Consider the following 25,907-nt stretch of genomic DNA (forward strand, 5'->3'; position numbering starts at 1 on the left):
CTGTGGCGCAACGTCTGAGGTTCGATCCCCGCAAGGGTAAGGAAGTGTAAACCTGATGAACCCCAATCTTTGTATTATTTGGCGGGTACTATATATCTGTATATGTTGGCCTGTAGAATTAGGTAGTTTTACCAAGGAAAGATGATATAACATGAAATTTATTATTATAATTTTGCTTTATAAAAATGACTCTAGACTTTCATTGCATTGTTTTAAAATTATATAGTTTTGGTTAAGTATCAACAGTCACAACTACCAGTGCCTCTGTCAGATTTTCAAAACACCCTTCCAAAAATGAAATGTGCTTAACTCATTTCATGATCATGGAGGGCCTTAAGCATGAGGCAGGTGGTTTGCATCTTGTGGTGAACCCTTTGAATTTATGCTTATGCAGTCTTCTTTTTATGGTCATCATAGACACAGGTACACCTACACATCCTGGATGGGGTTTTTGATCTGGCAGACAGCTGAAAAGACATTTTCCTTCACAAGTGAAAAGTATTCTTCTGTCACCCACTGCAGTAGTTACATTTTTGCACAGTGTCTGTTTTTTCTGATTTTTAAGCCCAATGATGCCTACTTTACCAGCATTGGCCCCTCTTTGCCCCTGATGTTGAGTGACAGTAGCAACAGATTAAAATACCACACTTAGAATCACCAGCAACCCTTTTATCAGATTAATTGTTCACGACTTAATGATGCAGTAACACACACCTAGCCATGGAACAGCCAAGTAGATGAATTTTGGTTTCTTAACATGGGGCATGGGGGTTGGGGCTATATATAAGATGTTCTTTAATTTCTTTACTATTCACCAATTTTTATGTGATTATTTCTGATTTTATGCTAATTGCCTACAATAAAGGTTCATATCCTTTTTTTAATTTCAATATCAGTATGCCTGTATACAGTCACGCTGATAAAAATGTTGTCACTGTCCAAATATTCAAGGATTGCACTGTAGTTAAGCATTGTTTTAAAGGACTGTTCAAGAAGATATTAAATTGCTGAAGGAAAAACAAACCAACTGTATACACTGATTAGTGTTAATTAAAACACTAACCATTTAATTAAAAGCATTTTCTATGGAATCTCTGCTTAGCTTTTAAGAAGGACATTTTAGAATCTGCTACCAGGGTGATTGGAACACTTCCCTGTCCTCTTGCACAGCCAGTCATAACATATACAGTACCTATAAAAAGTACAAGCTATAGTGTATATGATTTATGAGACTGTACAAACAGCTTTATGGGTGAGTGGCATAAAGAAACCTACTGTTAAAAATGCACAGAAGGCATATAGGAGAATTTGAAGTGAGCTACAAGAAAGTTCTACGGTCTAATGAGGCAAACATTTAGTTTTTTGTCCATCAGGCTAAATGCCATGTCTGGCAAAAATAAAACACTTAACATTATTAAAGGCACACCATCCCCATCATGCAGCAAGGTGCAGGTAGCATCACTCTGTGGGGAGGTTTCTCTGCAGCAGGCCCAGATGTTTTGTGAGGGCAGAGGGTAAATAAATGCAACAAAATACAGGGAAATCAAGATATAGTCTGTAAGACACTTGTGGCATGGGAGAGTATTTGTTTTCCAGCAAGAATACAATCACAAACATAAAATCAAAGCTACATGGGAATGGCTTAAAAACAATGATAATGAGTGGTTAAGTCATACTGAGAATGTGTAACATGACTTTAAAAAGGCTGCAACTCCATGAAACCTGGTAGATGGAGCTTAGGCAGTTTTGCAGAGAGGAGTGGGGAAAGATTGCGGTGTCCTCATGTGCAAAGCTGACAAGGACCTGTGCACAAAGACTCAAGGCTGAAATTGCTGCCAAAGATGCATCTTCTAAATCCTGACTTGAAGGGGTGAATACATCTATAATTATTTTGTGTTTTATATTTGTGGCGGGTGGCCAGGTCCCATGCCTGGCTGGGAAGCCCCTTCTACATATGGGGAGCAAGTTTAAAAGCAACAGGCTGGAAGCAGTCCCTATTTAAAAACTTGGTGCCTTCTCCTTTTAACTGGCGGCTCCCCTGCTTCTCCTATACAGGCCTTGCAACAGGGGAGTCGCCCTATCTGCAGCTGACCTTCAACTGGTCCAGTTGACGGACATCTCCCACACTGAACCGAGACTCGGGTCCCCAGCGACCAGGGCGCTCACACTGGGGTTCTCCCTCCCAAGCCTCTTTGACTCACGCTGCCTTCCGCAGAGAGCCCAGCCCATAATCTTGGTCACTCCTGCTCCTCTGAAATATGCAGCAGGAGCGACCCAATCCATCTGCCCCCGAGTATCTGCCATACACTCTTCCAGGGCTCTCCTCACAGCTGCTTGCATTCGCTCCAGCGAGCCTGCTCTCTCTTGCTCGATAGCTCGCTCACTCCCGCACTGGCTTTTACGGCCACCTGCCTTCTTTTTTGTTTAACCTTCGTCCTTTTTCTCATTGTTTCCCGCCCCTTCCACATTCGACCTTCTTTATATTTCGAGATGTGGCACAGGTGTGGCAAGTAGCAGCTCCCGACATCAGTTACAGCCATGGGCGACTCCGTACCTGTGCACTTAAATGTGGACACCATTCCCGCCACGCTAACACGCCCCCCTCTCCTTATAGCAATTATTTATTTAAAAACTAGCCATTCGTTCGGAGCTGCAGACCTGCTATATCACTGTCCTTTATTCCCAGTACTTAATTATTCTGAATTCTAGTAGCTATACAGGCCTCGATGAACTTCAAATTATTGCAATATTCTATTAGAATTAAGTAATCTTGTATGCAGATTATTATTCTTGTCTCTTGGCTTATTCTTTTGTTATCATGTTTATACAGTCATTCTGCAAACAATTTCTGGAATAATAGTTTACGTAAGTGATTAAACTGTTGCATGTAAAAGAACAGACCAGATACGTTTTCAGTGTAATTGTTTTTTCAATTAAAAGAACATATCAGCTGACAAGCATAAATTGTCCATCTGTACGAGCAGACAAGTTTTTGTTCTTAATCATTGAGTTAGACACTTTTTTTTTTAAATTAGTTTTTATTCTTTTGGAATTTCAATCCAATCCCTTCTAATTCATTTACTGCAAACAGATTTAATTTTTGCTGAGCATTTCATATACTTCTTGCCTTCATTCAGTACTGAGCATCATTTAGAACAGTGCTTACAAATTCAGTTTTATCAAGGGTAGAAAAAAGAAAAAGAGCGTTAATCCATATGAGTAAATGAGAGTTGGAGATTTAATGTAATACCTGCACATGTTGTGTAGAAAACTTAGAGAACTGCTGCTAATGCTGATATGAAGAAAGTCATGTACTCATGTTTTACATGTATACAAGAGTCAATTTTGTTGTATACCTTTAGAAATGCAGTTTGCAAGCAGTTAAAGTATTTACATTCTTAATTAATTCACCAATAATTGTGCATTGCTACTGATTTACATTTTTTTGTTTTGCTTAGCAGACACTTTATCAAAAGCAACTTAATAAAGAGGTCAACATAATCTAGTAAACTTCAGCCTGGGGAACTGCTATGAGGCAAGTCTTATAGCACAGGATACACAATTCACCACAAGCTTGGAACAAAATACAATCTAATGACAGTTCCAAGGTTGCAAAACATAACAGCTAATATCAGTTGGAAATTCCCAAAAAAAGTCTTCAAATACCTAACACAATGATGAAGTAAGAATTTCAACTGGAGGTGGCATGTCATTCTACCAGCTAGGAGCTACACATAAAGTGTCTGGATTGAGATTTGATGCCACTCAGAGATGGCATCACTAGATGCCATTCATCAGTAGACATGAGTGGTCAAGAAGGAGCATAAGACCTCATACAAGTGTCTCTCTGTATATAGGTGCTGACCCTTTGACTACACTGTTGGAAAGCATCAAGGATTTAAATTTATTACATGCTAGTACAGTAAATGTAATGATCTGAAAAGAGTAGTGACATGTGCATGCCATCTGCAATGGCTTCATGACACAGGCTGCTTTGCAGTATTTGGTATTCAGTAAACTGCACATCATAACACTTTAATAGTTTAGTTTTATCATGCACTTACAAATGCCGTTCCTAACCTGTGAATTTATTGTTTCAGCTGAATTATTATTATTATTAGCCTGGCAGCTTTGTCCAAGGTGACATACAACATATGAGAGATAAAATTGGTGACATTTTTTTTGTTTTTTTCCAGTTGGAGTACGGGAAGGACTTGCTCATGGTCACAGTGTGACTAGCAGGATTTGAACAAACCAAACCTGAGGGTTTGAAATCCAAAGCCATAAATTAACCACTACACCATACTGCCTACCACATTAATCTTTACATTTGCTGTTCAGTTATTTTTCCGAGACAGCATTTACTTAGTCTGTGATTTTTTTTTTTCCTCTTTGAATTTTTTTTTTTAATTTATCCATCCATCCATTGTCTCCCGCTTATCCGAGGTCGGGTCGCGGGGGCAGCAGCTTGAGCAGAGATGCCCAGACTTCCCTCTCCCCGGCCACTTCTTCTAGCTCTTCCGGGAGAATCCCAAGGCGTTCCCAGGCCAGTCAAGAGACATAGTCCCTCCAGCGTGTCCTGGGTCTTCCCTGGGGCCTCCTCCCGGTTAGACGTGCCCGGAACACCTCACCAGGGAGGCGTCCAGGAGGCATCCTGATCAGATGCCCGAGCCACCTCATCTGACTCCTCTCGATGTGGAGGAGCAGCGGCTCTACTCTGAGCCCCTCCCGGATGACTGAGCTTCTCACACTATCTTTAAGGGAAAGCCCAGACACCCTGCGGAGGAAACTCATTTCAGCCGCTTGTATTCGCGATCTCGTTCTTTCGGTCACTACCTATAGCTCATGACCATAGGTGAGGGTAGGAACATAGATCGACTGGTAAATTGAGAGCTTCGCCTTGCGGCTCAGCTCCTTTTTCACCACGACAGACCGATGCAGCGCCCGCATTACTGCGGATGCCGCACCGATCCGCCTGTCGATCTCATGCTCCATTGTTCCCTCACTCATGAACAAGACCCCAAGATACTTGAACTCCTCCACTTGGGGCAGGATCTCGCTACCAACCCTGAGAGGGCACTCCACCCTTTTCCGGCTGAGGACCATGGTCTCGGATTTGGAGGTGCTGATTCTCATCCCAGCCGCTTCACACTCGGCTGCGAACCGATCCAGAGAGAGCTGAAGATCACGGCCTGATGAAGCAAACAGGACAACATCATCTGCAAAAAGCAGTGACTTAATCCTGAGCCCACCAAACCGGACCCCCTCAACGCCCTGGCTGCGCCTAGAAATTCTGTCCATAAAAGTTATGAACAGAATCGGTGACAAAGGGCAGCCCTGGCGGAGTCCAACTCTCACTGGAAACGGGTTCGACTTACTGCCGGCAATGCGGACCAAGCTCTGGCACCGATCGTACAGGGACTGAACAGCCCTTATCAGGGGGGCCGGTACCCCATACTCTCGGAGTACCCCCCCACAGGATTCCCCGAGGGACACGGTCGAATGCCTTTTCCAAGTCCACAAAACACATGTAGACTGGTTGGGCAAACTCCCATGCACCCTCCAGGACCCTGCTAAGGGTATAGAGCTGGTCCACTGTTCCGCGACCAAGACGAAAACCACACTGTTCCTCCTGGATCCGAGGCTCGACTATCTGACGGACCCTCCTCTCCAGGACCCCTGAATAGACTTTTCCAGGGAGGCTGAGGAGTGTGATCCCTCTGTAGTTGGAACACACCCTCCGATCCCCCTTCTTAAAGAGGGGGGACCACCACCCCGGTCTGCCAATCCAGAGGCACTGTCCCTGATGTCCATGCGATGTTGCAGAGGCGTGTCAGCCAAGACAGTCCTACAACATCCAGAGCCTTGAGGAACTCCGGGCGTATCTCATCCACCCCCGGGGCCCTGCCACCAAGGAGTTTTTTGACCACCTCGGTGACCTCAGTCCCAGAGATGGGGGAGCCCACCTCTGAGTCCCCAGGCTCTGCTTCCTCATTGGAAGGCATGTTAATGGGATTGAGGAGGTCTTCGAAGTACTCCCCCCACCGACCCACAACGTCCCGAGTCGAGGTCAGCAGCGCACCATCCCCACCATATACAGTGTTGACACTGCACTGCTTCCCCTTCCTGACACGCCGGATGGTGGACCAGAATCTCCTCGAAGCCGTCCGAAAGTCGTTCTCCATGGCCTCCCCAAACTCCTCCCACGCCCGAGTTTTTGCCTCAGCAACCACCAATGCCGCATTCCGCTTGGCCTGCCGGTACCTATCAGCTGCCTCCAGGGTCCCACAGGACAAAAGGGTCCTGTAGGACTCCTCCTTCAGCTTGACGGCATCCTTCACCGCCGGTGTCCACCAACGGGTTCAGGGATTGCCGCCACGACAGGCACCGACCACCTTACGGCCACAGCTCCGGTCAGCTGCCTCAACAATAGAGGCACGGAACATGGCCCATTCTGCCGGAGTTGGGAGTTGAAGCTACTTCTGACAGGGGGCTCTGCAAGACGTTCCCAGCAGACCCTCACAACACGTTTGGGCCTACCACGCCTGACCGGCATCCTCCCCCACCATCGAAGCCAACTCACCACCAGGTGGTGATCAGTTGACAGCTCCGCCCCTCTCTTCACCCGAGTGTCCAAGACATGTGGCCACAAGTCCGACGACACGACCACAAAGTCGATCATCGAACTGAGGCCTAGGGTGTCCTGGTGCCAAGTGCACATATGAACACCCCTATGCTTGAACATGGTGTTCGTTATGGACAATCTGTGACGAGCACAGAAGTCCAATAACAAAACACCACTCGGGTTCAGATCGGGGGGGCCATTCCTCCCAATCACGCCCTTCCAGGTCTCACTGTCATTGCCCACATGAGCATTGAAGTCTCCCAGCAGAACGAGGGAGTCCCCAGAAGGTATGCCCTCTAGCACCCCCTCCAGGGACTCCAAAAATGGTGGGTACTCCGAACTGCTGTTCGGTGCATACGCACAAACAACAGTTAGGACCCGTCCCCCCTACCCGAAGGCGAAGGGAGGCTACCCTCTCGTCTACTGGGGTAAACCCCAATGTACAGGCTCCAAGTTGGGGGGCAATAAGTATACCCACACCTGCTCGGCGCCTCTCACCGGGGGCAACTCCAGAGTGGTACAGAGTCCAGCCCCTCTCAAGGAGATTGGTTCCAGAGTCCAAGCTGTGCGTCGAGGTGAGTCCGACTATATCTAGCCGGAACCTCTCAACTTCGCGCACTAGCTCAGGCTCCTTCCCCTTCAGAGAGGTGACATTCCATGTCCCAAGAGCCAGCTTCTGTAGCCGAGGATCGGACCGCCAAGGTCCCCCGCCTTCGGCCACCACCCAACTCACACTGCACCCGACCTACTTGGCCCCTCCCATAGGTGGTGAGCCCATGGGAAGGGGGGACCCACGTTGCCTCTTCGGGCTGTGCCCGGCCGAGCCCCATGGGTGCAGGCCTGGCCACCAGGCGCTCGCCATCGAGCCCCACCTCCAGGCCTGGCTCCAGAGTGGGGCCCCGGTGACCCGCGTCCGGGCAATAGAAAACGCCGTCCAAAATTGTTTTTCTTCATAGGAGGTTTGTTTAACTGCTCTTTGTCTCATCCCTCACGTAGGACCAGTTTGCCTTGGGTGGCCCTACCAGGGGCATAAAGCTCCGGACAACAGAGCTCCTAGGATCATTGGGACACACAAACCCCTCCACCACGATAAGGTGGCGGTTAAAGGAGGGTTTTTTTTTTTTTTTTTTTTTTTTTTAAATTTACAGAAAGATATTTCAAGTATTTTTATACACTTGCTATTTATAAGTATCCATCCATCTTTTCCTAACTAGCTTAATTTAATGTACAGGGTGAGCCAAAAAGAACTACCACATTTCAGACATTTATTCTACAAAAAATGCTACAAGATAAAATAAATTTTATTACAACACAAGAAAAGGTATACAAAATAGATTTTTTTCACTGTGTTTTAAAAATAATGTCTTCAAGGCTTCAAGGTTGTGGCCATCATTAGCCATACGCTCTTATGACTTGTTCGGTCATTTCAATGGGAATAGCAGTGATTTAATAGCAATGATTTTGTTTTGAATAGTGTCATTGAGGGCTTGAAGGTTTTGAGGTTGGTGTGTGTATACCTTAGACTTGACATAACCCCACAAGAAGAAATTGCACAGAGCGAGATCAGGCGAATATGAAGGCCACCCGACATGGCCGCGCAGGGAGATCAATTTCCCCTCAAAAAGTCCGTGAATATCCGTGCCGTATGAGCTGTTGCTCCATCCTGTTGAATCCAGGCATCCACGGCATCCATTTCTTCCAGTTGGGTCTGCAAAAAGTTCTCTAGCATTTCAATTTAATGTTTGAAGTGACAGTGACCGTTGCTCCCCCAACCTCAAGAAAGTAAGGGCTTACAATGCCAAATTCTGAAACAATGCACCAAACTGTAACATACTCACTGTGCAGGGGTCTCTGATGAAGTTCATGAGGGTTGGTTTCAGCCAAATAGCGAAAGTTTTACATATTTACGCAACCATTCAAATGGAAATATGCCTCATTGCTGCATATGCCAATGGCATCTCAATGAACGGTTTGCAGAATATCCATGCACAACCCTCTACAGCTCTCCCAGTCTCTCTCAGCGAGTTCCTGCACTACCATCATTTTGTATGGATGGAAATTAAGGTCCTCATACAAAATCCTCCTCAAAGACGTGTTGGAAATGCCTAAGGCAGAGAAGCATGTTTGCGTGCTGAACGTCTAGGAGAGTGCAAAATTGATGCCCTTACAGCTTGGATGTTTTTAGGTGTTCATACAGTCCGAGGACGGCCTGGAGATTTTCTGTTCAATGTTGTACCCGTTTGTCTAAATTTAGCTACCCACTGAAGAATTGTTTTCCGATTTGAAACGTCCCCTTGGGCGGAATGCAGTTGTACGTTTGGAAGGTGCATTGTGTAGTGATGATGGATTTGTTGTTTTTTGACGAATGCTTTGACAGCGAAAGCACTGTGCGCACCGGACCAAGGCATGAAAACTACAAGGGATCGCTTACCAAAGGATCCCCACCCCTCGGCTGTCTCTACATTGTGCAATGACCATGAGAAATATAGTACTTCATTTTTGCTCCCTCTGCATATCAATACCATTACTTCCATACTTTGCTCAAAACCAGTTAAATCTTAAGCATTACCTAGTTTCCTGTGAACTAGGCACAGAAATCAGAACCTCTCTATACATATCGTGTTGTCCTAGACTTAGCACTTGCGTACTAAATGCAGGTGTACCTTATTAAAGTGACTTTTGTATGCACTCATGCAATTTTTTATATTGGTAAATCTTATTAAGTAATAATCAAGTTGTACATAAAGCTTGTAGTGGTTTTGTTCAACTGAAAAGACACTAAACCACATAAGACAAGGCTCTGCAATTACATCCAGGAGGGCTGCATTTGCTGCAGGTTTTCACTTATAATTTCTTAATTAGTTCCCATTTATTTACTACTAAAGCAATATGTATTTTACGCTTAGTTTTAGTTAACTCACTTAACTGCCTGTTTTTGTTTTTAAACAGCTGCATGTAGGTTTTACTTGTCGTCTCTTTACTTAATCAGCCATCAGTTAATAATGAGGTACAAACAAAAAAAAAAAACAACTATTCAGCTAATGTGCTTCCATGTAAATCTGTGTTATATGATTGATGAAGTATCCATGTTAATAAAATGATTTGAGATAAATGATAGAAAATGGAAGAATCAAGATGTACAAATCTGTTCCAGACAACAAAACATATGCATACTGCTCTCACAAAATGAAAAAGCCTACAATGCGATAAAGGCTTCTCTTGGAAAAATGAAAGCATAAACAAACCATATAAGTAAATGCCAAGTTTCATTATCTGTTAGGCCTGGCATCTGAGTATGAAACTGGTTGGAATGAAAAACTACAGCCACTGCAGCCCTCCAGGATCATAACTGAGGATCCCTAATATAAGGACACACTTGCCATATTAAAATGCAATTTTTGGAAGTACTTTTTACTTGGATACATAGAATTTTTTTGTATCACTAGAGTATAGTTTAGTGTGAATAGAACATTTGCCATATAAATAAAAAGTGACTGCTTGCATTTTAGATGCAGCAAGATGTGCTCTTGGTCTATGCAAATATGTTACAACTGTAAGTAAAAGATCTGTATTACCAGAGTTATTTTGTAAAATTCATACACTGAAAAGGTGTCTCTAGGATTAGGTGAGCTAAGTTCAGACTTGCAATAGCTTACAACCCCTACAAGTATATATGGGTTATAAATTAATTCCATTCCTGCAGATGTTTGTAACCTGTTTTTTTTTTATGTAAATTGGATTTTACAGTGAAAAGTGTCCATTAATGGAATATTGGCAAAAATGCATAATGCTTTAAACAAGCAATTTAAACCACAAGTTTGAACCATGGTTATGCACAGCATCTTAAATAGTTAAATATTCTACAGTTTTTATGATATTTTACCTCATTTTAGTTGGGAATAGCAGAATGATGGCATGAAAATCCACCACTAAAGCCTCCTTCATACTACACATGACGTTTCTAAAGATTTTCAGTCATAGCCTTTATTTAAATAATTTTAGCTAGTTAGGGGCAATTGTAGTTTGACAACTTAAGGTCATGTTCCATTATGCAACTTCTTCAGAGATTTTCGGTTATAGCCTTTGTTTACATTATCTCATTGAATTGGAGGCAGTTGAAGACATGTTCCAATTATGCCAATCAACCTACTGACACATGTCAGATGATTCACTCCAACTAGCCTGCAACTCACCCTTTTTGTCTGTTGTCTTTATTTGCTTTGTGTGAATGAGAGATGACAATCAATGAATGTCTACCTGGAAGTCCAGTGCATATAATATAGTACCTCACAAACAAGAGAGGCTTGTCAGTTTGATGTCTTATGTTTTAGTACCACGACAGAATAGAAAAAAGGACAGAAATTTTGGTTATGCTTGCAGTACCTGTTAACACTTGGTACAGCACTGTCTCCACCAGGCAGCACATTTTGGCTGTCAGAAAAAGGAGCAAGCACAACTGTGCTGGAAGACTCTCTCTTAGTTTGTAAATGTGACATGGGTAGCAATTTATATGATCCGGCAAGCAGATCAGCAAAATAAACATAAACCCAAGTCTAGAAGCTGCTTAATGTGACATCAGCCTTAGTCAAACCAGTCTGTGACTGACCCCATTTGATTTTGTCATTAAGTTGTATGTGCAGGCTCATTGGTGTACAAGAGTTAACAATTAATGAGCACAAACCTGGAAGTACAATGCACAGAATTTGGTCCACAGGAGAAAAGGAACATGGGTATTTCTGGATTATGCAAACATAAGAGAGGCTTACTCGTTTAATGTCTTGTGGTTTTTATACCAAGACAGAATTGAAAAATAAAAGGGTTGGGATGGTGGCTGAACTAGCCATACCTTTAAAGCCTTAGGACAGGCACTGACACTTTAAGGGAGCATATTACTGGCTGTCGGAGTGCTGCAAACCTGCTAAAAAGTCATCACAAAATTGTAATCCTCCAAGCACTTTTAAATGTGACACCCTGCTCCAACTAGTACATTTGTAATGTGCTGCTGACTGTTGTTACATCTGTGAGACATACGTAGTCTCTAATGAAGAATTGCTGAGCGCCACTTGGTGTTGCTCTTGCCGAGCCTCTTGACACAGCATGGCTGGGAAGTATACTTAGGTCACTGGGAATTGGAAGCATTGGCCAGTTGTCGATCTGGCTGCATACCTCTGATTGAGCTTATTTCATGGCTTGGTACATTTTGTGGCTCATGCAAAATGATTGAAAATATTGACAAAGCATGTATTGTCTGCAATGCCTCAGTGTTGGTGATGGCTGCTATATATTCATCCTTATAAAGACTAGTTTGCTTCATTGGTGAGTTTAAAAATAAAAAAAGTTTCTAGTAAAAACACAAATTGAAATTTAAGGGAAAGGAAAGTATTTTGGTTTAAAGCACACATTGGCATCTTTGGAAGTGCTGATAATTCAAGACTGTTGAAACCTGAGACCCACCAGTACTTTATACAAACTGCCCTATGATGCCACTAAACCTCTCAGAGTTTTACAGTTGAGTTGCCACTAAACATGAGCAAATGCTTGTTTAGAATCTAACATAGGATTCATTCCTACCATAAAATCACTTTCTTGTTGATGAAACCAGCAATTTACTTTAAATTAATTGTTATGACAGTGCCTCATAAATTAGTATTCATTCCCCCCCCAACCCCCGTGTTTTGGAATTAATTCTGGGCTTTTGCAAAGAGGTACCGTTTCTCATCTCTTATTGGCTCTGACAGGCATTTCTGTAATTTATGACCATTTCCAAATAGGTTTATTACACAGCTCTATTATTTCTTAAATGGAGTGCTGTATGAAAGTTTGTGTAATGTGTTATGTTTAACTGTTTTATAAAATCTGATTTTGTATTATGTTCTTGAGGAAAAGTAATTGCATTTTTTTTCCAGTTGCAATGGGAATGCCCGTCTATGACCCTGCACGGCCTTCATACCACCCTGACCAGCCAGCCTTCAATCCAGCTTATGGGGACCCTTCAAAGTCCTCATAGTGAAAAAGGATATTCTGAGACAATCTGAAACTTGCACAGTTCCAGTTCTTATCTTCATATTACTGTTGTTTTGACCAAATACAGTGGTGTGAAAAACTATTTGCCCCCTTCCTGATTTCTTATTCTTTTGCATGTTTGTCACACAAAATGTTTCTGCTCATCAAACACATTTAACCGTTAGTCAAATATAACACAAGTAAACACAAAATGCAGTTTGTAAATGGTGGTTTTTATTATTTAGGGAGAAAAAAAATCCAAACCTACATGGCCCTGTGTGAAAAAGTAATTGCCCCCTGAACCTAATAACTGGTTGGGCCACCCTTAGCAGCAATAACTGCAATCAAGCGTTTGCGATAACTTGCAATGAGTCTTTTACAGTGCTCTGGAGGAATTTTGGCCCACTCATCTTTGCAAAATTGTTGTAATTCAGCTTTATTTGAGGGTTTTCTAGCATGAACCGCCTTTTTAAGGTCATGCCATAGCATCTCAATTGGATTCAGGTCAGGACTTTGACTAGGCCACTCCAAAGTCTTCATTTTGTTTTTCTTCAGCCATTCAGAGGTGGATTTGCTGGTGTGTTTTGGGTCATTGTCCTGTTGCAGCACCCAAGATCTCTTCAGCTTGAGTTGACTCTCACTGTGGTTCGCTGGAGTCCCAAAGCTTTAGAAATGGCTTTATAACCTTTACCAGACTGATAGATCTCAATTACTTTTGTTCTCATTTGTTCCTGAATTTCTTTGGATCTTGGCATGATGTCTAGCTTTTGAGGTGCATTTGGTCTACTTCTCTGTGTCAGGCAGCTCCTATTTAAGTGATTTCTTGATTGAAACAGGTGTGGCAGTAATCAGGCCTGGGGGTGGCTACGGAAATTGAACTCAGGTGTGATACACCACAGTTAGGTTATTTTTTAACAAGGGTGCAATTACTTTTTCACACAGGGCCATGTAGGTTTGGATTTTTTTTTTCTCCCTAAATAATAAAACACCATCATTTAAAAACTGCATTTTGTGTTTACTTGTGTTATATTTGACTAATGGTTAAATGTGTTTGATGATCAGAAACATTTTGTGTGACAAACATGCAAAAGAATAAGAAATCAGGAAGGGGGCAAATAGTTTTTCACACCACTGTATCTATCAGCATAGCTCTGAAAAAATATATTTACCATACTTTCTTTTTTGACAGTTGTAATCACCAGCTGAGACTCTCCATTTTGGTTTGAAGAGTTATATCTTAAGTTCTTGTTTTTTTGAGATTTCAGGACCATTTGTATTTTTATTAGCTTTTTTATTCAACTCACTGCAGAGTCTACTTTTATGACTGACTATGCTAAACTTAAAGTAGTGTGAAATTTCCATCATTAGTGAGGACCTGGATTTCACCCAAATTCATTATTCTCTGCCATCAGCAATTTAATGAAAATGTTCATATTTTGTACCTGCTTACTATTTGTTTTCTACAGCAACTTTTCTGGATGATAAATTGAAGCTTTATTAGCTTAAAAAAGCCACTTTGCTATGCAGTGTTTTAGCAAGAAGCAGTTTAAACGCCTTTTAAAGGGTGGATTACATTGTGCTCCTGTGCTGTCCTTTATTATATTTATATCTAAACTGAAGCCGTCTTTCCTATATTTGAGAACTTAACCTCAATAAATACATAGTTTGAAAATTAATTCCAGAAAAGGACCAAAATATTAATTCACTTCAAAAATGAGCAAAAGCAAACTAGAGGTCAAGAATAAAGTGTTTCTTGTCTGAATTGACAGTTTTTATTATGCAGAAACAAAAAAATGGGTTGTCTACTTTAAAGAGGGTGTTAATGTCCACAGTATATTTACTGGGTCTCTTGCTCTAGTGCCTTTCAGGCAGTGTTCACCTTTGTTTTCAGCATTTGTATTGTCTGTTAGCAACTTGTTTTCCTGTATGTACATATATGTAATAGATGTTGTGTCCTGGAACTTTTTTTATTAAACACATTTTCAAAATCTACTTGTTTGCCTCTTTATAAAACATTATTGGTGGTTTCATTTTTATTTTCCCTGACACATACTTTCATATGAAGTTCTTAATTAAATGCACATTAATGGATAAATAGTCATCTCACCAGACCATTTTACTACTTTTTTAGAATAAAAACCATGAATCTGGATTCAAATATTTTTTTAAGGAACTGAATTAATCAAAATGTATCACTATGCTGAAGTATTCTTGTTATAAATGCTTGATTATAATACAACCACACTGAATCGTAATCGGATTCTCAACAAAATATTTTATAAGAAGACATAGTATTGTCTATATAAAAGCAGGGCACTTCTTTCCTACTCAACAGAAGATCAAAGAATATGCCAGCAGTGTTTTGAAAATGCAATGCTTTCCTTGTTTCACTTGCTAAGTGAGGAAAGAGAATGGCAGTCAGAATGCTAGGTTCATCTTTAAAATGCACATCATTCTGCAACTCAGAGACCTGGATCTTTTTCTTTATCTTCTATGTCAGGGGGGCACATTTCTTCTAAAGCCATATCTAGAAGTGGGGAAAAAAAAAAAAAAGTCAAGCCACAAAAAACACATTACATCCAGTTCGCTTCTGGGCCCTGCAATTGGTTCGAACCATGTTCAGAGCTGTTTCCAGCTTTGGCCCTCCATCTATTGCAGATACACTAATAATAGGTACTTAAAGATAATAGGTACCTTCACTATCCATCAGCTGTGGAATTTTATTGAAAGTATCTCTGACTCCAAGAATGAACTGGTCATACAGATGCATCACATCCAAACAGTGATCTGGAAAGTTCTTGTCTCTCTGAAAGAGGTAGTGAAGCAGTAATAGGCCTTGACGGATCAATTGTATACTGGGGCTTGTCCAAAATCCCTCATGAAATTGTGTAGTTCTCTCGTGCATCTTGATGACCAACCACTGTCGATGCAGTATCACAATGATGGTTTTTACAACCTATTAAATGTTAAAAGCACAATAAAGAGAAATATCCACTGTTGTCTGATTTCCTGGTGCAAACAAGACAAGCAAAGAGGAGATATCGTCCTTACCGACTAATCTAAGGAATCTAAATAAACAAGAAAAGGAAAAAATAAATCCATAATGCTTAATGACCTATTACTGTAGAAAACAAGTTTGCATTTCTAGCCAGAGAACTTTTTTTCATTTTACATTCTTTTTCCATAGGTATCTACTTGATATCTTTTTCCAAAGATCATGGTTCTCAGTAAACGTCCAGGGGTTCAACAAGGTAACTGAAAGTAATGATAAAATAGCAGGAAAACATGCAAACTCCAGGCAGGGAACACAAAGGACACGACTCCCTGCGAGGCAGATCACCGTGCTTGCAATACCTGTGACGTACATTGAGTAATACCCACGTCAGTCACAAAATGCCCATCACATACCCCGTTACACTATGGTTAAAATTAGGCTTGTGGGAGGGTAATGGCTCGTTTATTTTCATAATGAAATGCATTAACACTAGAATTCCTTAGGCCTATGAAAAAACTTGTAATCCCAGCCTACTTTAAATCCCTGTTTTGTAAATGTGTCCATCAGTGCAAGCTGCCTGCTGTCCCATCCTCCGCCTTGACGGAGCACAGCTTGTGGGCAAAAAGGTCTCCTAACTCAAGCCAAGGCTCATTATTTGCGTGTGGTGTGCCTAGAGTTCTATAGGGTAAATAATACAGTATACCGTCATTTGGAATACATGCATTTCATGTGTGTTTCGTGTCTACAAAGATCTCAGTAAGTGTAGGATGAAAGGAAATGCAAGAAATGCTGAACACATACCTAAACCAGAAACTTTTTTCATGTTATACAAATAATGACAAGAAGTGTATAATGTGTGAAGACTTTAGTCCAAATCTAATTAATTATATATATATCTATGTATGTAGCCCTAGGCTCATCTATACTAATAAAAGGCAAAGCCCTCACTCACTCACTCATCACTAATTCTCCAACTTCCCGTGTAGGTGGAAGGCTGAAATTTGCAAGGCTCATTCCTTACAGCTTACTTACAAAAGTTAGGCAGGTTTCATTTCGAAATTCAAAGCGTAACGGTCATAACTGGAACCTCTTTTTTGTCCATATACAGTAATGGACTGCAGCTCGCTGGCCGTGGGAGGCGGGGTTGCGTATCGAGTCATCACGCCTCCCACGTAATCACGTGAACTGACTGTGAAGGAGAAAGGACGGCCTTATATGGCGTTCGTTTATAAAACAGCGGACAGGCTGTGTAAAGGCAGCTTCACAAAAAAACAGATCCTTAACAAATTGTTATTGGTATACTAGCAAAATACCCGCGCTTTGCAGAGGAGAAGTAGTGTGTTAAAGAGGTTATGTAAACATATATATATACATAAACATATATACATATATATACATATCTACATATACACCTATCTACATATATATATATATATATATATATATATATATATATATATATATATATATGTATGTATATATATATATATATATATATATATATATATGTATATACATATACACATCCACATATATATACATATATATATACACATACATATACACACATACATACACACACACATACATACATATATACATATACACATACATACATACATACATACACATACATATATATATATATATATATATATATATATATATACACACATACATACACACATTTATCTATCTATATATAAAGGAGAGTTGGGATCCGAGAGACTGTGTGTTTGTGGAGGGATGGAGAGTTAAGGCGGGTGTTGGAGTCACGTGATCATCTCCCCTCCCATTCACCTCATTTCATTCACTTCATTTCGCTCCGAGCTGAGCTCCGCAGGTGGCGCGGTCTTGCTGTTCTTGATTTGCTTTTCACATGGCCAACTATACGTTGCATGCTCAAAAGTAAGCTCAGCGCAAAACTTGGTCATATTACAACCGGAGGGGCGAACTGACAACATGGTATACAAAGAGATCCTTAACAAATAATTATTGGTATAATTTCCCTCAGTTTATTATTTAAAATTTTAAAGCAGTACTTCGGCGCTGCTAAGCGCGGGTATTTTGCTAGTATATATATATATATATTATATATATATATATATATACACATACAGAGACATATATATATAATACATATACATATTTACATATCTACATATATATATCTATATATATATATATATTACATATTTACATATATATATATTATAGACATACATATATCTCTATATATATATATCTACAGTAATCCCTCGCTATATCGCGCTTCGCTTTCGCGGCTTCACTCTATCGCGGATTTTATATGTAAGCATTTAAATATATATCGCGGATTTTTTGCTGGTTCGGGGATTTCTGCGGACAATGGGTCTTAATTTCTGGTACATGCTTCCTCAGTTGGCTTGCCCAGTTGATTTCATACAAGGGACGCTATTGGCAGATGGCTGAGAAGCTACTCAACTTACTTTTCTCTCTCTCTCTCTCTCGCACTGACTTTCTCTGATCCTGACGTAGGGGGAGTTGAGCAGGGGGGCTGTTCGCACACCTAGACGATACGGACACTCGTCAAAAAATGCTGAAAGATTATCTTCACTTTGCTCCCTTCTGTGCAGCTGCTTCGTGAAGCGACATGCTGCACGGTGCTTCGCATACTTAAAAGCACGAAGGGCACGTATTGATTTTTGGTTGTTTGTTTTTATCTGTCTCTCTCTCTCTCTGCTCCTGACGGAGGGGGTGTGAGCTGCCGCCTTCAACTGCTTTGTGCCGTGGTGCTTCGCATACTTAAAAGCCAAACAGCCCTATTGATTTGTTTGCTTTTTTCTATCTTTCTGACATTATCTGCTCCTGACGCGCACTCCTTTGAAGATTGAAGATATGTTTGCATTCTTTTAATTGTGAGACGGAAACTGTCATCTCTGTCTTGTCATGGAGCACAGTTTAAACTTTTGAAAAAGAGACAAATGTTTGTTTGCAGTGTTTGAATAACGTTCCTGTCTCTCTACAACCTCCTGTGTTTCTGTGCAAATCTGTGACCCAAGCATGACAATATACAAATAACCATATAAACATATGGTTTCTACTTCGCGGATTTTCACCTTTCGTGGGGGGGTCTGGAATGCAACCCCCGCGATGGAGGAGGGATTACTGTATATCTATCTATCTATCTATCTATATATCTATCTATATATATATATATATATATATATATATATAGTAATCCCTCGCTACTTCGCGGTTCACTTTTCGCGGATTCACAACTTCGCGGGTTTTTAAATACAAGTGATTGCCCGCCTATCGCGGAAGTTATGTTCCAGACCCATCAGCAACAGGAGAAAATCCGCGATATAGAAAGACCATATAAATAAACATTTTTTTAGTTTAAGCCTTAAAATACCCATCCCACATGCTTTAAACACATGTAAACTTATAAAACACACTTTGTTAACACATATGATATGTGGATGTCGGGCTAAGGATATGAGTAACATCTCACTATTATAAAACATTTTAACTTCACGCAAGACAAGACAGTGAGAGAGGAAAATTGGTGATGTACAGTACAGGCTTTTAAATTATTGACACGCAGAGCGACAAGCAGCACAAAGTCCACTTCTCCTTAGCGTTCATTCAGCTCCCCACCCCCTTGACAATGCGAAGTGGCAGGAGCGCTACTGCACTTCCGGGGAGGGGGGGTTTGAGCGAAGGTGCGTTTCAGCTCTCACAAACACACACACACACCCAGCCACACACACACACACACACTCCTCGCACAGAGTAACAAGCAGGCATTTTGGCAGAAGCTGCACAAAGTCCATTTCTGCTCAGCGTGAGTTCAGCTGCCCCCCTCTCACAAAGCGAGTGCAGACACATTGACGTCTGATCGCTGCGTGCAGTGTTGGTCTGAGGTGTTTAGAATGTAGAAAGTGTTTAAGAGCATAGGAAGTGTTTATAAGAGCGTGGGAAAGGTTAACAAGAGAGTGAGAAAGGTTTATAAGAGTGTGGGAAGGGGTTATAAAGCCTTAAAATATGTATAAATAATAAAATAAATATAGGTCGCTACTTCGCGGATTTTCACCTATCGCGGGGGGGCTCTGGAACGTAACCCCCGCGATAGGTGAGGGATTACTGTACAGTAATCCCTCACTTATCGCGGGAGATAGGTTCCAAGGCCGACTGCGATAACTGAATTTCCGCGAAGTAGGAACACCATATTTATTTAATTATTGAACGTGTATTTGGATGTTTTTAAACCCTCCCTGTATTGTTTACAACCCACCCTTTATTAATAACAGGGACAACTGCTAAGCAATATGAAATTGGTAGATAAGTTTACACTTACTGTATAGCGAAGTACACGTAGCTATATATGACATGATAATGGTGATGAATATGCTGCGCAGTAAAAACATTGTGATCGGCAGTTGCTGCCGCTGCTTCTTTTTCACACACAGCACAGTGTAAAGTAAACCGCTTTTATTAAAAGAATCAAAACAGTTGTCCAAAGTGCAGTAGAGCAGGGGTAGGCAACGTCGGTCCTGGAGTGCCACAGTATGTGCAGGTTTTTGTTCCAACCCAGTTCCTTAACGAGAACTCATTATTGCTGATGAAGCACATATTGCTTAAGTGACATTTTAATGCTTCATTTTAGTGGTCTCGCTTGTTAAGGTTCTCCAACCTTAATTGCTTATTTCAATCTTAAACTGCTGCATTCAGTGTTTTAATTGCTCCTTATTAGCAATAAGATGTAAAAGACAAAGCAGCCAGCAGTTCTCCAGCTAGCTTTTTTCCAATTACATCTGTGTGTGTTCATCATGCACGGTTTGATTTAATAAAACACTTAATAGAAAAATGTGACAGACTGAAAATGATCTGTTTTAGGCTTCAAATTATTTGGATGATATCCTTGGAAAGGAAAAAAATCTACGATATAAAAGCCTTACATTGCTAACAAGCTAACAAGCCATAAAATTAAATAAGGTCTGAGATTGGCAATGATTGGTTTCTAATTAAGCAATTGGGTTGGAATGAAAACCTGTAGCCACTGCGGCTCACCAGGACTGACATTGCCTACCCCTGTTTTACATCTTATTGCTAATAAGGAGCAATTAAAACACTGAATGCAGCAGTTTAAGATTGAAATAAGCAATTAAGGTTGGAGAACCTTAACAAGCGAGACCACTAAAATGAAGCATTAAAATGTCACTTAAGCAATATGTGCTTCATCAGCAATAATTGAGTTCTCGTTAAGGAACTGGGTTGGAACAAAAACCTGCACATACTGTGGCACTCCAGGACCGATGTTGCCTACCCCTGCAGTAGAGCATTCAATAAATCTTTAAATAAATAATCCTTAAAACAGTTGTGAAGTGGAGGTTTAAAATACACAAGAATAACAATCCTTTAACACGAGGTTAAAACGTCAACAGAAAGCAGTCTTTAAAAACAGCATCAGCGTCTGACCTGCTTCTCCCATGCGGGCTCTGCAACAGGCGAGACGCTCTTAATGCAGCTGACCTTCTCTACACTGTCCTGCTACAGCTGTTTGGCTCGCCTCACCGGTCATCCACCTTCCGGTCACTCTTGCCCTTCAGAATATTCTGCGAGAGTGACCACTGCTGCTACTCCTCGGGTGTTGGCCATACACCCAAGCTACCTGTACAGCTGCACACGAGCCTGCACTCACTCATTCGCTCGCACCGACTTTCTCTTTCTCTCTCTCTCTCCCCACTGCTTCCTGCCTCCTCCTGCAACCTCCGTTTCATCTTTCCTTTTCCTCTTTTAATTCTCCTCTCCCCTTAACCGGCTTGCGCTTCTCTATATATGCGGGGAGGACATGGCAGCTGCAGCCCATTAGCCACAGGAACAATCATGGATGTGGGCAGTTTCCCACCTGTGCACTTAGGTGAGAAGCACCCACACTGCAGATCGCCCTGCGGCTCGCTACAGCTACCACGCCCCCTTGCTAAGCCGCGAGCGCGGCGATTATTTATTTAAAATGAAACGGCCTTTGCTGGAAGAGCTGTGGACCCATAACACCACAGAGATACTGTGGGATCTAGGCATCAGTCAAAGCACCAATCACAGGCCCGATTAGAAAGCGGGAAGCTGTGATTTGTCGTCTCCCTCCCATGTAACAATCACAGCCCGTGTTACAACGCACTTAGTCACCGAACTTGTTTTGTTGTTCTTAAGACTAGGAAATACTACTACATGTACTATGTTTAAAAAAACCGCGAAGTCGTGAATCCGCGAAAAGTGAACCGCGAAGTAGCGAGGGATTACTGTATCTAAATCCCCGCGAAGTACTGCTTTTAAATTTTTATTAAGAAGAAAATCTTTTTAAATTGAGGGAAAATATACCAATAACAATTTGTTAAGGATCTGTTTTTTTGTGAAGCAGCCTTAACTCAGCTTTTCCGCTGTTTTATAAACGAACGCCATATAAGGTCTTCCTTTTTCCTTGCTTCGCCAAGGAAGGAGACTTTTTATTAAATCCAAGGGTTTTTTCGCTTTTTTTTCTTCATTTTTTACGATTGTTATAGTTCTGTTTGTATACCACGTTGTCAGTTCAGCACTCCGGTTGTAATATGACCAAGCCGTGCAAGCTTACTGTTAAGAATGCAACGTATATTTGTACAGGAGAAAAGCAATCTTGCCTCAAATCAATGGCAACCTTTTGTAGGTCTATGAGCTTAATTTAAACTTTAGGTTTACACGGTGCTTTCTTTCCGAAGTACTTGCACTCATGAATATGTCTGTATGCGTCAGTCGCTCAAATCCCCGCGCTTCACACCGGCGAAGTACTGCTTTTAAATTTTTATTAAGAAGAAAAGAAAACCTTTTTAAATTGAGGGAAAATATACCAATAACAATTTGTTAAGGATCTGGTTTTTTTGTGAAGCTGACTTCACACAGTCTCTCCGCTGTTTTATAAACGAACGCCATATAAGGTCTTCTTTTTTCGTTGCTTTGCAAACGGAAGCAGCCTTTTTATTTAATCCACGGGTTGTCCGCTGTTTTTTTGTTCGTTTATTACGATTGTTATAGTTCTGTTTGTATACCACGTTGTCAGTTCAGCACTCCGGTTGTAATATGACCAAGCCGTGCAAGCACACTCTTGAGAATGCAACGTATAGTTGTACAGGAGAAAAGCAATCTTGCCTCAAATCAATGGCAACCTTTTGTAGGTCTATGAACTTAATTTAAACTTTAGGTTTACACGGTGCTTTCTTTCCGAAGTACCTGCACTCATGAATATGTCTGTATGTGTCAGTCGCTCAAATCCCCGCGCTTCGCACCGGCGAAGTACTGCTTTCAAATTTTTATTAAGAAGAAAAGAAAACCTTTTTAAATTGAGGGAAATATACCAATAACATTTTGTTAAGGATCTGTTTTTTTGTGAAGCTGCCTTTACTCGAGTGATCACTTCGAGCTGACTTGCTGGCTAAGCATAAGCGTTACCTGGTAGGTAACCACCCATACAATCAGATTGTGAATCAGACTACGAATGCCGTGAATGTAATTACCCCCGATCTACATGCTGTCAAATAAACGAACCACACGCCGTGGCGCAATTTTAGGGGCTTCGCCTCTAGCGCTGACGTCCGAGGTTCAATTCCCGTAAGGGAGTGAAGTGAGTGGGTGGTTACCTACCAGGTAACGCTTATGGTTGGCCAGCAAGTCAGCTGACATCAGCCACGGTGCCTTCAGTTGTGAGAAGCAGATCATAGAATGGTTGAAAATAGTTTACTGTCAAATAATGCAAAGAGTACGTGACACGTGTTTCCCCCTTATTCTTGGCTCATCAGGCGTACACACTCACTGCACTCGCTTACGGTAATCGAACCTCGGACATCAGCGTTGAAGAAGGTGAAGTGTTGCTTTTAAATTTTAATTGAGAAGAAAAGAAAACCTTTTTAAATTGAGGGAAAATATACCAATAACAATTTGTTAAGGATCTGTTTTTTTGTGAAGCTTCCTTTACACAGCCTGTCCGCTGTTTTATTAACGAACGCCATATAAGGCCGTCCTTTCTCCTTCACAGTCAGTTCACGTGATTACGTGGGAGGCGTGATGATGCGATTCGCAACCCCGCCTCCCACGGCCAGCGAGCTGCAGTCCATTACTGTATATGGACAAAAAAGAGATTCCAGTTATGACCGTTACGCTTTGAATTTTGAAATGAAACCTGCCTAACTTTTGTAAGTAAGCTGTAAGGAATGAGCCTGCCAAATTTCAGCCTTCCACCTACACGGGAAGTTGGAGAATTAGTGATGAGTGATTCAGTCAGTCAGTGAGGGCTTTGCCTTTTATTAGTACAGATTTTCCCTCAATTTAAAAAGGTTTTCTTTTCTTCTTAATTAAAATTTAAAAGCAATACTTCACCGCTGCGAAGCCCCTCTAGCGCTGACGTCCAAGGTTCGATTCCCGTAAGGGAGTGCAGTGAGTGTGTACGCCTGATGAGCCAAGAATTAGGGCGAAACACGTGTCGCGTACTCTTTGCATTATTTGACAGTAAACTATTTTCAACCATTCTATGATCTGCTTCTCACAACTGAAGGCACCATGGCTGATGTTAGCTGACTTGCTGGCCAACCATAAGCATTACCTGGTAGGTAACCACCCATACAATCAGATTGTGATTCAGACTACGAATGCCGTGAATGTAATTACTCCGATCTACATGCTGTCAAATAAACGAGCCACACGCCGTGGCGCAATGTTAGGGGCTTCGCCTCTAGCGCTGACGTCCAAGGTTCGATTCCCGTAAGCGAGTGCAGTGAGTGTATACGCCTGATGAGCCAAGAATTAGGGCGAAACACGTGTCACGTACTCTTTGCATTATTTGACAGTAAACGATTTTCAACCATTCTATGATCTGCTTCTCACAACTGAAGGCACCGTGGCTGATGTTAGCTGACTTGCTGGCCAACCATAAGCGTTACCTGGTAGGTAACCACCCATACAATCAGACTGTGATTCAGACCACGAATGCCGTGAATGTAATTACCCCGATCTACATGCTAGAGAAAACCTCAATGAAGAAGAAACAGTGTGTAAGCATACATATTAACACATGTGCAATTAAACGTGTGCATTTACGGAGTGATTTCTCAGGCTTAAAAGCTCGCCTTTTATTAAAAAGGTAAATGCAAACTGTTTTCATTCTGAAGGGCACAAACCATGCAAAAATGTCGGTACACCAGATAAATAAGCGCAACATATTATCAGTTGTATTGTATGCTTACAATACATATAGAAATGTGTTAATCGTTAACTAATAGTATGGGATGGTGTTTTTCGACTCGCGCCTTGATTTAAACGATTGCATGTCTTGGTGGGTTTGCGTAGCTTATTGTCAATATCTTTACACCTGTTTTTAAGACTTATTGACTGAAACGGGCTTTCACGAAAAAAGTTAGGGCTTTGCTACAGGATACACCCTCCACAAGTTAAGGAAGTAAAAATAAAGGTATATATTTCTGTTTTATTTAAACCTTTTAAGTTCGTATGCATAGCCCCATTTGGCTGTTTTAGGTTTTTTTTTTCTTTCTTCAGTAATATTTAATCTCCTTAAAGATAAACAACATATGCATTTTACTTTTTCTTGTATCTCTTTAGTAATATTTTAGTGTAAAAGGATAACCAGTATTTAAACCTTTTATGTTACTTTATACAGTTATTTTACACAATGTTGAAAAATTAATAAGAAAGCTACATATTTTGGCAGCTGCTGCTTTCATTTTCAATGAAATGAAAAAAGCTCTCCAAGAGAAAACGTCAATGAAGAAGAAACAGTTTGCACTATCTAAAAATCAGAAACCCTCATTTATAAAGTTTGCTGCAGATGACTTAACTGAAAATAAATGAATAGTTCCTATGTGTATAATATATATTTATCTATTTGACTTATGCCTTTATTCCAGCAACTTGCAACATCTGAGGTATAATTTGTTACATTACTTTTGTTTTTTGCAGCACAGGCAGGTGAAGTGACTTCCTCAGGGTCACACAGTGGTGTCAGTACCAGGATTTGAACTGACAAGCTCCGGGTTTGCTGAAATATTACTGAAGAAAGAAAAAAAAACGAAAACGGGCAAATGGGGCTATGCATACAAATGTCCATCCATCCATTATCCAACCTGCTATATCCTAAATACAGGAGCCAATCCCTGCCAACACAGGGCAGAAGGCAGGAAACAAACCCCGGGCAAGGTGCCAGCTCACCGCAGGGCGCACACACCAGGGACAATTTAGAATCGCCAATGCACCTAACCTGCA

General features: G+C 41.3%; 2 protein-coding genes across 6 annotated transcripts in view; one reads left to right on the forward strand and one right to left on the reverse strand.

The window, feature by feature from the left end:
- Positions 1 to 14,052, forward strand: part of LOC114668428 (protein shisa-5-like) — a 106,939-nt gene extending 92,887 nt beyond the window's left edge. The window contains exon 4 of the mRNA XM_028824185.2: positions 12,532 to 14,052. Within this exon, the coding sequence (XP_028680018.2) occupies positions 12,532 to 12,632 (101 nt within the window). The 3' untranslated portion in view covers positions 12,633 to 14,052. The remainder of the gene's footprint in view (positions 1 to 12,531) is intronic.
- An 831-nt stretch (positions 14,053 to 14,883) lies between these two features.
- Positions 14,884 to 25,907, reverse strand: part of atrip (ATR interacting protein) — a 142,090-nt gene continuing 131,066 nt past the window's right edge. For all 5 annotated transcript variants that reach the window (XM_028824990.2, XM_028824988.2, XM_028824991.2 and 2 more), the window contains 2 exons: positions 15,323 to 15,584; positions 14,884 to 15,155 (listed from right to left, as the gene is read on the reverse strand). In XM_028824990.2, the coding sequence (XP_028680823.1) occupies positions 15,091 to 15,155; positions 15,323 to 15,584 (327 nt within the window). In that variant the 3' untranslated portion in view covers positions 14,884 to 15,090. The remainder of the gene's footprint in view (positions 15,156 to 15,322; positions 15,585 to 25,907) is intronic.

The sequence above is a fragment of the Erpetoichthys calabaricus genome, chromosome 18 (genome assembly GCF_900747795.2).
Source record: "Erpetoichthys calabaricus chromosome 18, fErpCal1.3, whole genome shotgun sequence".
NCBI lineage: Eukaryota > Metazoa > Chordata > Cladistia > Polypteriformes > Polypteridae > Erpetoichthys > Erpetoichthys calabaricus.